This window comes from Gossypium arboreum, chromosome 6 (assembly GCF_025698485.1).
Source record: "Gossypium arboreum isolate Shixiya-1 chromosome 6, ASM2569848v2, whole genome shotgun sequence".
NCBI lineage: Eukaryota > Viridiplantae > Streptophyta > Magnoliopsida > Malvales > Malvaceae > Gossypium > Gossypium arboreum.
Window position 1 is genome coordinate 19,346,273 of NC_069075.1, and position 12,132 is coordinate 19,358,404.

Here is a 12,132-nt window from a genome sequence, read left to right on the forward strand (position 1 = left end):
TCTTTCATTTCCTACCATAAATTTCTAATTTTCATCATAATACATCCATGAACCATTTTCATACCTTGATAACTTTTCAAATTAATCGCTCAAATAGAGAGATTAAGCTATCCCGGTTTCAAAAATACCAAAATTACTACCCAATTAAGCCTTGAAAGTTTCCTGTCTCTCTCCTAGGGTTTCCATAAATTTTAGGTTGAAGATGACAATAATAAGATGATATTTTCTTTTATCATCTTTTAATTAATTAAGTATTTTGGTATTTCCAATTTAGTCCTTGCCATTTTTCTATAATTCCATGGATGAGTCACCAAGAAAAATCTACATACTTTTCTTAATGGTCTAATTACCTTATAAGGACCTTAATTTTTAAATTCCATAGCTATTTGATCCTTATAGCTACTAGAATTCAACTTTCACATTTTATGCGATTTAATCCTTCTCGTAATGAAGCATTTAATCGATAAAATTTTTGTTTCAAAATTTTCACATGACATGCCTATTATATTACGGACCATATAATGAAATAAAAATAAATCTTATTTTTAGGTCAGATTTTTTGTCCCAAATTACTGTTCCAATTTCACTGAAAAATGGACTGTTACATAGGCACGTAGGTTAATGGTGAATTGGTATATTTTGGCTTATTTTGGCACATTTTGAATAAGATTGAAAGTTTTTTAATGCATAGCTTAGAGTCTAAGTTTTGGTATGTGAAATGGCTTGTGTTTGAAGGTCTTTTAGGGCACATACGACTGGTACACAATTTACCACACGACCGTGTGTCCCACGTGGTTGCATGACACGACCATGTGACCTCTTTGATTTTTGGTGCAGGTTTGTCCATAAGGTTTCAGAAAGTTACACGGCCTGGAGATACGGTCGTGTGACCTTGAGATACACAGGCACAAGTTATTACACGATTTGGCCACACGGCCATGTTCTTGAGCCACATGGGTTGAGCCTTGTCACATTGCCATGTAACCCCTATTTTCACTTTCTACTCAAAATTTTGTAAAAGTTTCATTTTATTCTAAAATTGTTCCCGGCTTATTTTAAATGTTCAGTAAGCTCGATTTAGGTCCTGATTTGATTAAATAGCATGGAAATGAATGGATATGATTTATTTATTTGTTTTTGATTGATATTAAAAAATATATTCAAGGTTTAATGTCGTAACACCTTATAGCTCAAGTCGAACGGTCAGAATGCGAATAGGGTGTTATACTTGAGTTTGTAGAAATACAAGTTATTGGCTAGGAGCGTGTTAATAGGATTTTTTGAATAAATTAGAAATTTAGTTTGATAATAATTGATTCTAAATTTTCTAATTTTAGACTATTTAGTTCAATTCATTACATTGTGAATAGATTTAAGATGCTAAGCATACCACATGATAAATAAATATATAAATAGCATGCATGTTTAATTAACTTATAGGTTGTAGAAATTGATAGACTTTGCTAATATAATTCATGTATTGAATTACCTAGGGACAACCTAAGACATTGTTTGGTAGACAATTTTTTGAGCCAAAAAGTTATCCCGTGAATATTTCCTTAGTACCTATTTTGAGTCTGAATCCATTTTCTTAATGAACCAGAAATGAAACCGTAAGCCTAATAAATAATCTATTTTATCCTTTATTTCTTGGTCCTTGCATATATTTAGACGTTCGACCATTGATATTGAAGGGCTAGGTAAATATATCATGGAGGCTTCAAAAGTGAAAAAAGTGAGTGAACTAAGGTATTGTATGGTAAGTATAAGATTTCTTAAGCTTGTAGAAAAATAAAACAAAATGCCAATAGAGAAAATCTCGAAGAAAAAAATAAAAGCAAAGTGAGTTGGAAAAAAAGTACACACATTTTTCAAAAAAATACGAGCTCGGATGATTGTACTCATGAACATTGTACTAGGCCTTAATAATGGAGAGAAAAGGAAGGTGAGATAAGTGGATATAAGGTGGTGATATTATTTGAAATTGGGGAGTATCGAGGACAATACAATGTGCCAAACTACTTTCATGCTTAGCTATTTTATCGAGCCTGTTCTTGAATTCTGAACCAACCTAAGGTGTAGAACGTGACAAGCCGAAAAGTCCTATGTGACTTAGGTAGTACTTTATATGGATGACATTGTGCCAATTTTTTATATTTTTACCACTTATATTCAATTGAACATAATTGCTTGTTTGTATATCTATTTTGATGGAAACCTATACTTAACATTCTTTTATTTGTTTGTTTTGTAATTTATTGAACTATATGTTTATTCTAGAATTATATGTTTATTTACATTAATCTTGTTAATATATTTCTATCCAATTTCCTGTATCAAGTTAATTTTCTTTTCTTGCATGTTTATTTTTCGTTTTCAATTTAGTTTGTTTTCAGTTTTTATTTTGTTTTTGCTTAGTTTATTTTAAGACAAGCAAAGACTTATGTGTGGGGTTATTTGACCTGACATCAAATGTAGTAGTTATTTCGGTCTATTTCTGCACTTAAAGAGCTTATTTTCTAGAACTTTTAGTATTTATTATTACATTTTTGGTATGTTGTTGTTAGTAGTAAAAGTTAGTAAAATAAGTGTTTTTCTAACACATTTTGTGAGTGTTGTAACTTATTAGGCCGACATAGGCCTTAGGTAGTGCTAATTTTTGTAATTGAGTGTGTAAGATGATGAATTATTGGCTCAATAGATATAGGAGCAAGGTTGAGTGATCCATAAGCTTCCCAAATTGTCAAAGCATGAAATTAACCAAGGAAGCCACAATTTCCTTAATGTGTCGCACCATAGATTGTGTATGCCGCGATATAGGGTCGATGTTGTACCCAAGTATTTTGGGGTTATTTTTTTCCACACAATAAATTTTATACAGAGACCTATGACGTGTCGAAGACATAATTCGAACTGGCAACACTCTTATAAAAAAACCTTAGGGTTTGATGTAACTAAGTCGTCTTCGACGCATCCAAAAACCCTAGTAGTTTAGTAGTAGGGTTAGATTAAGTTTTCTTTTACTTTTTATAAACTCTTTGTTCTTCTCTCTTTGAATCAATTTCGATCCAAAATTTCTTGTATTTAATCAAAGCATTTCAGTTATTTTCCTTCTCAAGAGACGATATTTGTTATTTCAATTGATAGATTCACTACTCCATTCTTCAATCGATATCAAATCCAAGATTATTCTAATCTCTTTTCTCTTTCAATTCAATCTTGTTATTTAAATGTTTAATTCAATTGAGTTTTAGATTATGAATAATATGAGTGGAATCCTATAAGAGAGAGTAACGAGTGGATGGGGGTATGATTAACAAAGGATTTAGGGTTTCCCAGTAGGATTAGTTGGTTTAAATTACGCGTTCCTAAACCCTAGGCTTAACAATCCTAGGAAGTAATCAAAGGTTAAACAAGGTCGAGAGATAAGTTTTGCCAAGTAAAACGTAATTTATCCTGGTTGAGAAAGTGAGGTCGGGAGATAAGCGAGTATCAACCAATTGATTAATCGATTAGAGGCTGAAAGGTAATATTTTGTTAATTGATAGCTAATCCCCCCTAAAACCCTAATATTAAATTAATTACAACCCCTTAAACGAGTTAATCTTTCGAATTGGTTTTATCTATTTAGTCGTTTGTTTATTTTACTGTTTATTTATTTTATTTTATTTCTAATATTATATTTTATGATCTATCATAATATATGATTTAATTATTATTACTTAGTCTTATTATTGTAAAAAAGTTTTCAATAGATTTAATCCATACTCCCTTAGATATGATCCTTAGAATACTTCCCTGTGTTCCGTTGTAAACACAAATACTATATTACAATTTAACTCATATACTTGCGGACACCACCGATTTAATTTTATATATTTTTGGTGTGAGATTTATACAATAAGCAATAACAAACATAAGTTGGATGAGGAACTATATGAGGACAATTTCTACCGACTGCCTTAATAATCCTCGGTTGATAGTTTTGCATTGGTCTATTCCTGATGTAGGCAAGATTAAACTCAATACAGATGGGGTAATATCACCAACTAGATCATATGCTTCCATTGGAGGAGTTTTTAGAGATGAGAATAGGACTTGGTTATATGGCTTTTCAATGAGGCTTAGGGATGACACAGTGTTCAAGGTCAAAGCAAGGGCGATACTTGAGGGTCTAAATTTAGCATAGGATAAGGGGTTTAGACAGTTGGAATTGAAATGTGACAATGTCCTATTAGTGGACACGATTTTAGCTGGTGGAGCTGCAAATAGTAGACTGGCGAAGCTTCGCCTAATTTATCGACTACTAAATCGGAATTGGAAGGTTCGTATTAGCCATGTTCCAAGAACTCAGAATGAAGTTGCGGATCACTTGGTCAAGTATACTGCTACATGTTTCATGAGATTGCAACTGATTGAAGAGCCACCACCTTTAGTGAGGAATCTACTACTGGTTGATTATAATGGTCCTATGTTGCCTTAGTTTGATTTTCATTGTGTAATCCCTTAATGCTAGTTTATTCTACCAAAAAAAAAATCCAAAATAATATTTTAGTTAAAGTCCATATAAATTGTGTGGTCCACATTTGATCACACTAAAGTAACCTAATCCAAAGGTTCATATTAATCCTAAATATCAATAACCTTATCAAAATAATACTTCCATAGTAAAATCCTTGAGAATGACCAAAATATCCTTTTATGGAAAAATGGTAATTTTACTATTTTTTACTCTTTTGTACAATTTTTTCATAAGAAACAATTATTAATCAACCCAAATTCCTTAGTTATCATTTAATACTTGATACACATAATGGGATGCTTTACCCTTTTCTCAATTAAATTAGTATATTTACAATTTAATCTCTTTACTATCAAATCTTTTCAATCTAATCCCAAAAGATATTTGCATTTTACTCATACATATTCCAACTTATTCTTATATAAATTAAACAATAATTCGCATTCCTCATTTTATCAAATTTCAATTTTACCCTTAAACTTTTCAAAATTTACAATTTAATCTTTTCATCACATTTTAACTTCTATAATTCTTTTCATCCATATCAATCTCAAATATCAACTCTGTTTTCATAAAAATTCTTTAATTGACTAATTTTCCAAATTTCTAAATCTTAGCATATCAAATCACAAAACAATGTCTTCTCAAAAATTTCCAGATGTTACGTAGAACTTTCTATGCTATGTGAAATGTAGTTTTAATATTGGTTAAAAAAAAGTATATATAATATTATCATTATTTCAATAAAGCTTAGTTGGTCAAACACTCGAAGAATGTTTTGTATTTCCATCAAGCATTAGTTGATGAAGTTTTAAGATTCTCAACAAGCTTCAACCTGTCCAATGTGGCAAGCAAAAAGATGCAGGGATTGATTTTTCAGTAGATATAGCTCTCCCTCTCTTCGAGTTTTCCTTTTCCCCTACTGGGGTTATAGCATTATTAGTGGTTGCTTCTTTTAGAAGTGCCAAGTTTTAATTTTAATTTATTTGAACCGAGCTTGGAGCTTTAAATTAATCTGCTGATGGGTATTTGTTAGATTCTAATTTGGAATCAAGAACTGGAAGATAAACTTTTGGTTTGTGGAACTTGTTTTTTTTTTTTTCTTGATTTCGGTTAGATTTTGGTGATTAAACCTGTAGTCTTGGTCAATTTCCGTGATGGGTTATTTAGGATTTTGTTTAAGTATATGAGCTGGAAAAGGTCACTGTTGGCTTCATCAAATTCGGTGATTGGTTTTGCTTAGCTTTGGTTATAAGTAATTACTTGAAGTCTAAAGAGTAGCAGAGATCGTTGCCACCATTTGGAGTTCAAAAAATGGAGGAAACTGATGAATCCGTAGTTGGCGTAGAAGAAGATGAGGAAGACTTTCGTAGCTATTGTGAAGACGAGGATGTATGGAAGGAAACTGAAGGAGTGGTAAAAGAGGAAGTCGATAAATTTTCGGTGAAGATGTTCTTCCAGGGCATCTCTTTAGCTGAGTTTGGGGACTCTTTTTTTGGCTTTTCAGGAATTGGGGTCGTAATGGAGGGATCAGCCAATAGCCCGGTTATTCAAGTGCAGAAAAAGCTTGACTTTTATGTGGACGAATCCGTGGTTGATTATATAGTTTTAATGGATGGTTTGACAGCGGCCATGCAGAACAAAATCCGCACTGTATATGCTTTTGCTGATTCCTGTTGGAACAAAGACAGCAAAACAAGCCAAAATCAAAATAAAAAACAAAAGCAAAAGAACCGAAGCAAAAATGAATTAAAAGAGTTTGAATGAAAATGAAAACCAGACAACAACTTAATTTTCATTGATAAATTTGAAATATATGTAAGTTACATAACAATTGGACAGTTACCTAATGATGTAACTGCTCCCACTAATACAAAGCAAATACAATCTTTGAATTACAAGCAAAAGTAAGCTGATATATCAGCTCTTACATCAAGTACAAATCAAAAATCTAATCGTACTAACTTTGTGAACAAATTACAAAGAAACTAAACAAAGTTACATAGGAACAAAATAAACAAAATGAATCAAACTAGCTGCTGCACTCGGTTCTGCTCCATTACTGGTCTGCTTGGTGAGCTGCTGCTGTTTTTGCTGCTGGTCACATATTGCATTGCAGGCCAATGCTCAACAATTCCCCGTTGTTATATGATCAGGTCCGTGAACATTAATGATTATGTCGTTTTCATGACACCATTGTTCATTATATGATATCTCTGAACCTTCGTGTAATTTGAAGTTTCATTTTTCTTTCAATGTTTTGGAGTTACAGAAGATATGTATCTCTTGTTGATATTCACCCGCTAGGGAATATGGATTATAGATCAAGTAAGCTGAAATTTTGGTATCTTAAGTTTTGAAATTGGGTTCTTCAAAGCTAGTGCTAGAAGCTCACTTTATTGCAACATTTATCTGTTTAATTATTAAATTGACTAAATGCAGAATTGTGTGTCCATTCATTCGGTTAACTAGGGCTAACTGTTAATAGTTGCTTTCATAGATAATAGCTTATTTGAAGTTCAATGTCTATAGTAACACAAATAGCTTTCATGTTTTACCTTGAATTATGCTTTACTGACGTGAATTTCTGGCAGATAATGTACAAGAAAAAACTTGATAATCCACTTCTGTTGGCACTGAGGGAAAGGATTCTAGAACTGGCTCATAATTTGGAAGAGTTTGTTCTGAAACTTACCCCAAGCATCAACCTTTTGAGACCGTTGCAGCTAGCTCAAGTAGCAATAGGAGTCATTTCTTCTCCTGCCAAGGGAGATAAATCACTTGAAAATTGTTCGATTTGCTGTGAGGACAAGCCAACATTGATGATGATTAACATTAAGTGTTCTCATAAATTCTGTTCCCATTGTATGAGAACTTATGTTTATGGTAAACTGCAGTCGTCCCAGTCCCAATCAGGTGCCCTCAGTTAAGATGCAAATATTACATCTCCACTGTCGAGTGTAGATCCTTTCTTCCACTGGCTTTCTACGAGTCTTTAGAAATGGAATCTACTGTCCTCATCGGAATTGTTCTATCTTGCTTCACCCTCGTGAATGCTTGTCAGCTGGGGCTAGTTCATCTACTCAATCGGATAATAGCTGTGTTGAGTGCCCAGTTTGTCGAAGGTTTATATGTGTGGAATGTGGAGTTCCATGGCGTTCGTCAACGAGTTGTGAAGAGTATCAAAACCTCCCTCTTGAGGAAAGAGATGCTGCAGACATTACCTTGCATCTATTGGCACAGAACAAGAGATGCAAACCTTTCCAGCGGTGCACTAGGATGATTGAACTTACTCAAGGTTGCTATCATATGACATGCCGGTAAGATCAGTAGTGCTCAGTATTACAAAGAACAATGCTTTCATTGATTAAATAATGAGCAGAATGAACTTTGAAAGATGAAAATTTTTATGTTGATTTCCTTCCTACTAGAGGTTAAACATTTGGTGCAGTTTTCTTGCTTTCTTCTGTGGCACATTCTTATTTGCTGCACTTGAATCTAGTAACAGGCCTGTTTACCAAGGACTATCTTTGAATGGTAACTTGGTTGGAATGCTGAAAAAGGGGGTTGCAGGAAAGTGGCCTTTTATGCTGAGATGGTCTCTTGGTGTTGGGACTTTATTTGGTGCATCATATGATATAAAGTTGTAACCAAGTCATCCATGACTTAACTACTTGGTTAATGGAGTTGGCCATCCTTTGAACTAATGAATTCTGTATGCTTGTGTTCAACTCTTGTTTGTTCACATTTGATGTTTTGAGCACGAACAATTTTTCAGTATATGGCTTCGTTTATTATATGGCTTGAAACCGACTTTGCTTCCATGCCTACTTTTCAGGTGCGGGCATGAGTTTTGTTATTCATGTGGTGCTGAGTACAGGGAAGGTCAACAGACCTGTCTATGTGCCCTTTGGGATGAAGATAACTCTGAAGACTTGGTCACCCATTGTGTCCAAGAATCGGAACAATGGGCATGGGAGACTTTCAATTCACTCCCTACGATCATGGATGCGAATTCAGACCAAGAAAGATCACATCGGGCTCTAATCCAAAGGTTCCTTGCTGGGGGTTTTAGTCCAACCGACCATCATCACTCACCTCTCTATACAGATTCTTATGTAGATACCATGAAGGACCTTCATCAGCTTCCTTGGCTCCAATGAAGTGAGTCCAATAAGGTTTACTGGGGCAAAGAATTTCTCACTCTATGGGCTTCATTTTCATTTACACACAATGAGATCATCACTCCTCAAAACTTATCTAGTTCTTGTTAGTTTGCAGGGAAGATTCTCTGCATGGTAGTTGCTTTCTTCTTGAAGGGAAAAGAAAGATGATAGGGTAAACATCTAGGTGATGTCATCAAATTGAATGGGAAGTTAATGAAACAAAATCTTTGCAATGATATTAATAGCAGTCATCTTATATTGGTTTTGTGGTTGTAAAGTGTTGTGATAAGTTTATTAACCATTCATTTTATGGGAAAAACCTAAACATGCACTGCCATTTTCAGTCTACATCAAGGCTCGTCTCCGACACTTACCTATAACAGCAAATGGGATTTCTTTTTTGATTTCTCAGCAAGGACACTATAATATTTAGAATTTTTGGCAACAAGAAGTTATAATATAGGCTTTCTCATTAGAGTGAGGCTATGAAATGACCCTTCATTTTCTACCTTTATGTATGGCCAAAACATACATATATGTATCAAACAAAAAAAAAAGAAGTTATGAACCCTCTTTATGGGCTTGATGGCTGAGAGATGTTTATTTACTGACTATGCAAGCCTTTCATGAAAGTAAGTAAAAAATAAGTTAAATAAGGTATTAGAAAAAAATGAGGGACATGTTTTCACTTGACTACAACTCCTCCCATCATTGGTCATAATTGAACAGCGCCGCCAACGTTGGACCTACGTAATGATAATGAAACTAATTCTTTGATTCTAAGTGAAGGCAACAAACGGTGGTGATTCACTCCAACTTACCACTCGAATCCAATCTGGCGAAAAAAAATGACCCCAAAAAAGCTCTTAATTTTATCTATTAGTTGAGGGTGAAGATCATTAAGTTTGATTAAAACATGAACTAAGAGGACAATGGCTTCGTAATGAAATATAGTCTATGAAAATGTAAAAAGATAAAAGACTACCTATCTCAGTATTCAACTGTATCTTGATATTCTCTCCTATTGCTATTCTTGATATGCAACCTGAAGGATGAAGTGGGTTAAAAATGGTGAACCTGCAGTGATGATAACACCCGCAGGCCACAACTTAGATAAACTTCAACATGAGATGGCATTAGAACCATAACTAATTGCCTTGAGATTTGAATCAGACATATTAGTCATCCACTTCTGCGGACCATTTGATTCCCCTGGTATATTATATGCATAAGATGGCCATCGAACATCAATGCCACATGAGCTTGTGATGCCCATTCTAATCACCCTTTGTGTTCTCTCAAGAACAATGAGGCTAGAAAAAGTGGAAAAGCTGTTGCCTACAAATGTATCAGCTCTTGAGCACACCTCATAGTCGATTGCTGACTGAATCAGATATGGATGCTTCTTGTAAATTCCATCTACCCCTAATTTCTTCTTCTCGAAAGGAACCAACCCTCCTTTCCAACTATCCAATATTGAAGAATCATTAAGGAGGCTATCGGCAACCGCGAGATAAACAATGGCCGTAGATTCTAAGCCCACAATATTTCCCACTCGTTCCATAATCTCTTGCTTGCTACTACAAATTTGGCTTATCCTTGACCGTTGCTCCAACTTCTTACAATGAATCATCCAGTCTATTTCTACCCTCATATGGATGGCTACATAAGGAGCATGTGACAGTGAAGAACCCTCTGCTCCGAAATTGGTTTTGCTCCTAAGCTTTCTTCCAATCCGCCTAATCTTGGACACAACTTTATCTGCTTCTTTAGCAATCTCATCAACCAACACAAGGCACTCAAAGACCCTTGCATAGTCCTTAACGGGCCAATGATCATGCCAAAGAAACGGATTCTTTCCAGCTATACTAATCACTTGGTACTTATCAATAGGACCTCGGCTGCTTTGCTTCAGCTGCTCCAGGTCTCTCTCAACTGTCCACTTTCTTCCACTTCCCTTTCGGAGATCATATTTTCCTGTTTGATTCCCAAGGTCCGAGTAACGACCCAACCGTACAAACCGGTTACAAAGTGAATTAAACCTTTCATATTGGAAGACTTGATCAAAGGAAATAGGGTGCAAGAGGTCAATTTCCTTGTAGAAAAGTGAACCACTTAAGCTAGGCATCAAAAGAGTTCGGTTCAACATTCTAGCTGTTAGACAAGCTCTTGCAAATGCTATCTTCTGATTGTTTAGTCCCCACACAATTTGAGGAACTTCCAAGAACTTATCTCCACGAATCCCTTCATGAGATTCCAAGTGTACAGAGGGGCTTAGAATCAAGCGTAGGTTATTCGATTTGATCACACCGTAGCCAGAAAATGAATGAAGAAAGATAGCTCTAAAAAACAGAGCAATAGTGACCAAAGCAAGGCAACATTTGCATGTTAAAGGAGTGAAAAAGCAGCCGAATAACCTCGAAAGCTTACGGGTAGAGGACAAGTCCATTTATAATTCACAAAATTTTACATCCTTCTCATAACCAACCTCATTGAATAGGAGAATTTAACGACGGGTTTAGCACATACCGAGTCTTATATTCACTACAACCTTGGGAATTACAGGCATCTAGAGTTGAGAAGACATCAAAAAGGTCACTTGGATATCACAATCTGCATAGTTCACAAAAGAAATTATCATCAGAATCTATTTAAGCAAGACGAAATAAGAGATTGGATGATGATGAACGCCAAAAGAAAACCCTGTCTACCATATTTTTCAAAAAAAAAAAAAAGGAGAGACGGAAGAAGATGATGAAGTAGGCTAAAAAATTTACCTTGCTGTGGAATCTGCAAGTAGAGACAAAAGGAACTTGAATTTCGAGCAAGATCCAGGATTGAAAAAGACAACAAAATTTAAACAAAGAACGAGAAAGTGATGATCATGCATGGGAAGGAAATACAGAAAAGGCTGAATTCACATGAACCAAAATCAAGCCAATCCATGGCCATCACCATCATATGACAACCAAGAATGGATCAAGACATGATTAAAGACATGTCTATTTTCTTTTTAATATTAGATTAAAAAATAATATATAAAAGATTCAAAAGAACGAATTGAGGACAACAAAAAAGAATAAATGTTGGAAAATAGGATAGTATATGTTGTTTTAGTAAAGACTTAAATGAAATATAGAACTAAAGATGAAATGAAGGGATAATTTCATTGACTAACAAAGCAGCCCTTATATACAAGTCTCAAGAAACAACCTCAATAAAAATAAATTTAAATTGCTACTAATAAGCTTACAACTCCTACTCCTACTAACAAGCTAATAAATCCCCCTAAGACTTAGTCTTATTATTTTAAAAATAGCTGCAGCCTTGAGATACTAACATTCCCCTCCTAACTCAAGTGCTGCAGACACCAAATTTATTCTTAAGAAACTCAAAACGACTAACATGAAAAATGTAGTAAAATATCCGTCATCTGATCTCTGA

General features: G+C 34.5%; 1 protein-coding gene and 1 pseudogene across 1 annotated transcript; one reads left to right on the plus strand and one right to left on the minus strand.

Moving 5' to 3' along the window:
• The first annotated feature begins 5,369 nt into the window (after window positions 1-5,369).
• On the plus strand, window positions 5,370-8,769 carry LOC108451586 (E3 ubiquitin-protein ligase RSL1-like; annotated as a pseudogene).
• A 789-nt stretch (window positions 8,770-9,558) lies between these two features.
• On the minus strand, window positions 9,559-11,846 carry LOC108450627 (O-fucosyltransferase 23-like). Its single transcript, XM_017748339.2, has 2 exons — window positions 11,466-11,846; window positions 9,559-11,301 (listed from the first exon to the last, which is right to left on the minus strand). The coding sequence occupies exon 2, from the start codon at window positions 11,135-11,137 to the stop codon at window positions 9,809-9,811; it is 1,329 nt and encodes a 442-aa protein (XP_017603828.1). The 5' UTR covers window positions 11,138-11,301; window positions 11,466-11,846; the 3' UTR covers window positions 9,559-9,808.
• Window positions 11,847-12,132: the final 286 nt, after the last annotated feature.

What these genes read in the sequence shown, in the direction of transcription:
- LOC108450627 (XM_017748339.2), bottom strand. Translation starts at nt 11,137, where the DNA reads ATGGACTTGTCCTCTACCCGTAAGCTTTCGAGGTTATTCGGCTGCTTT.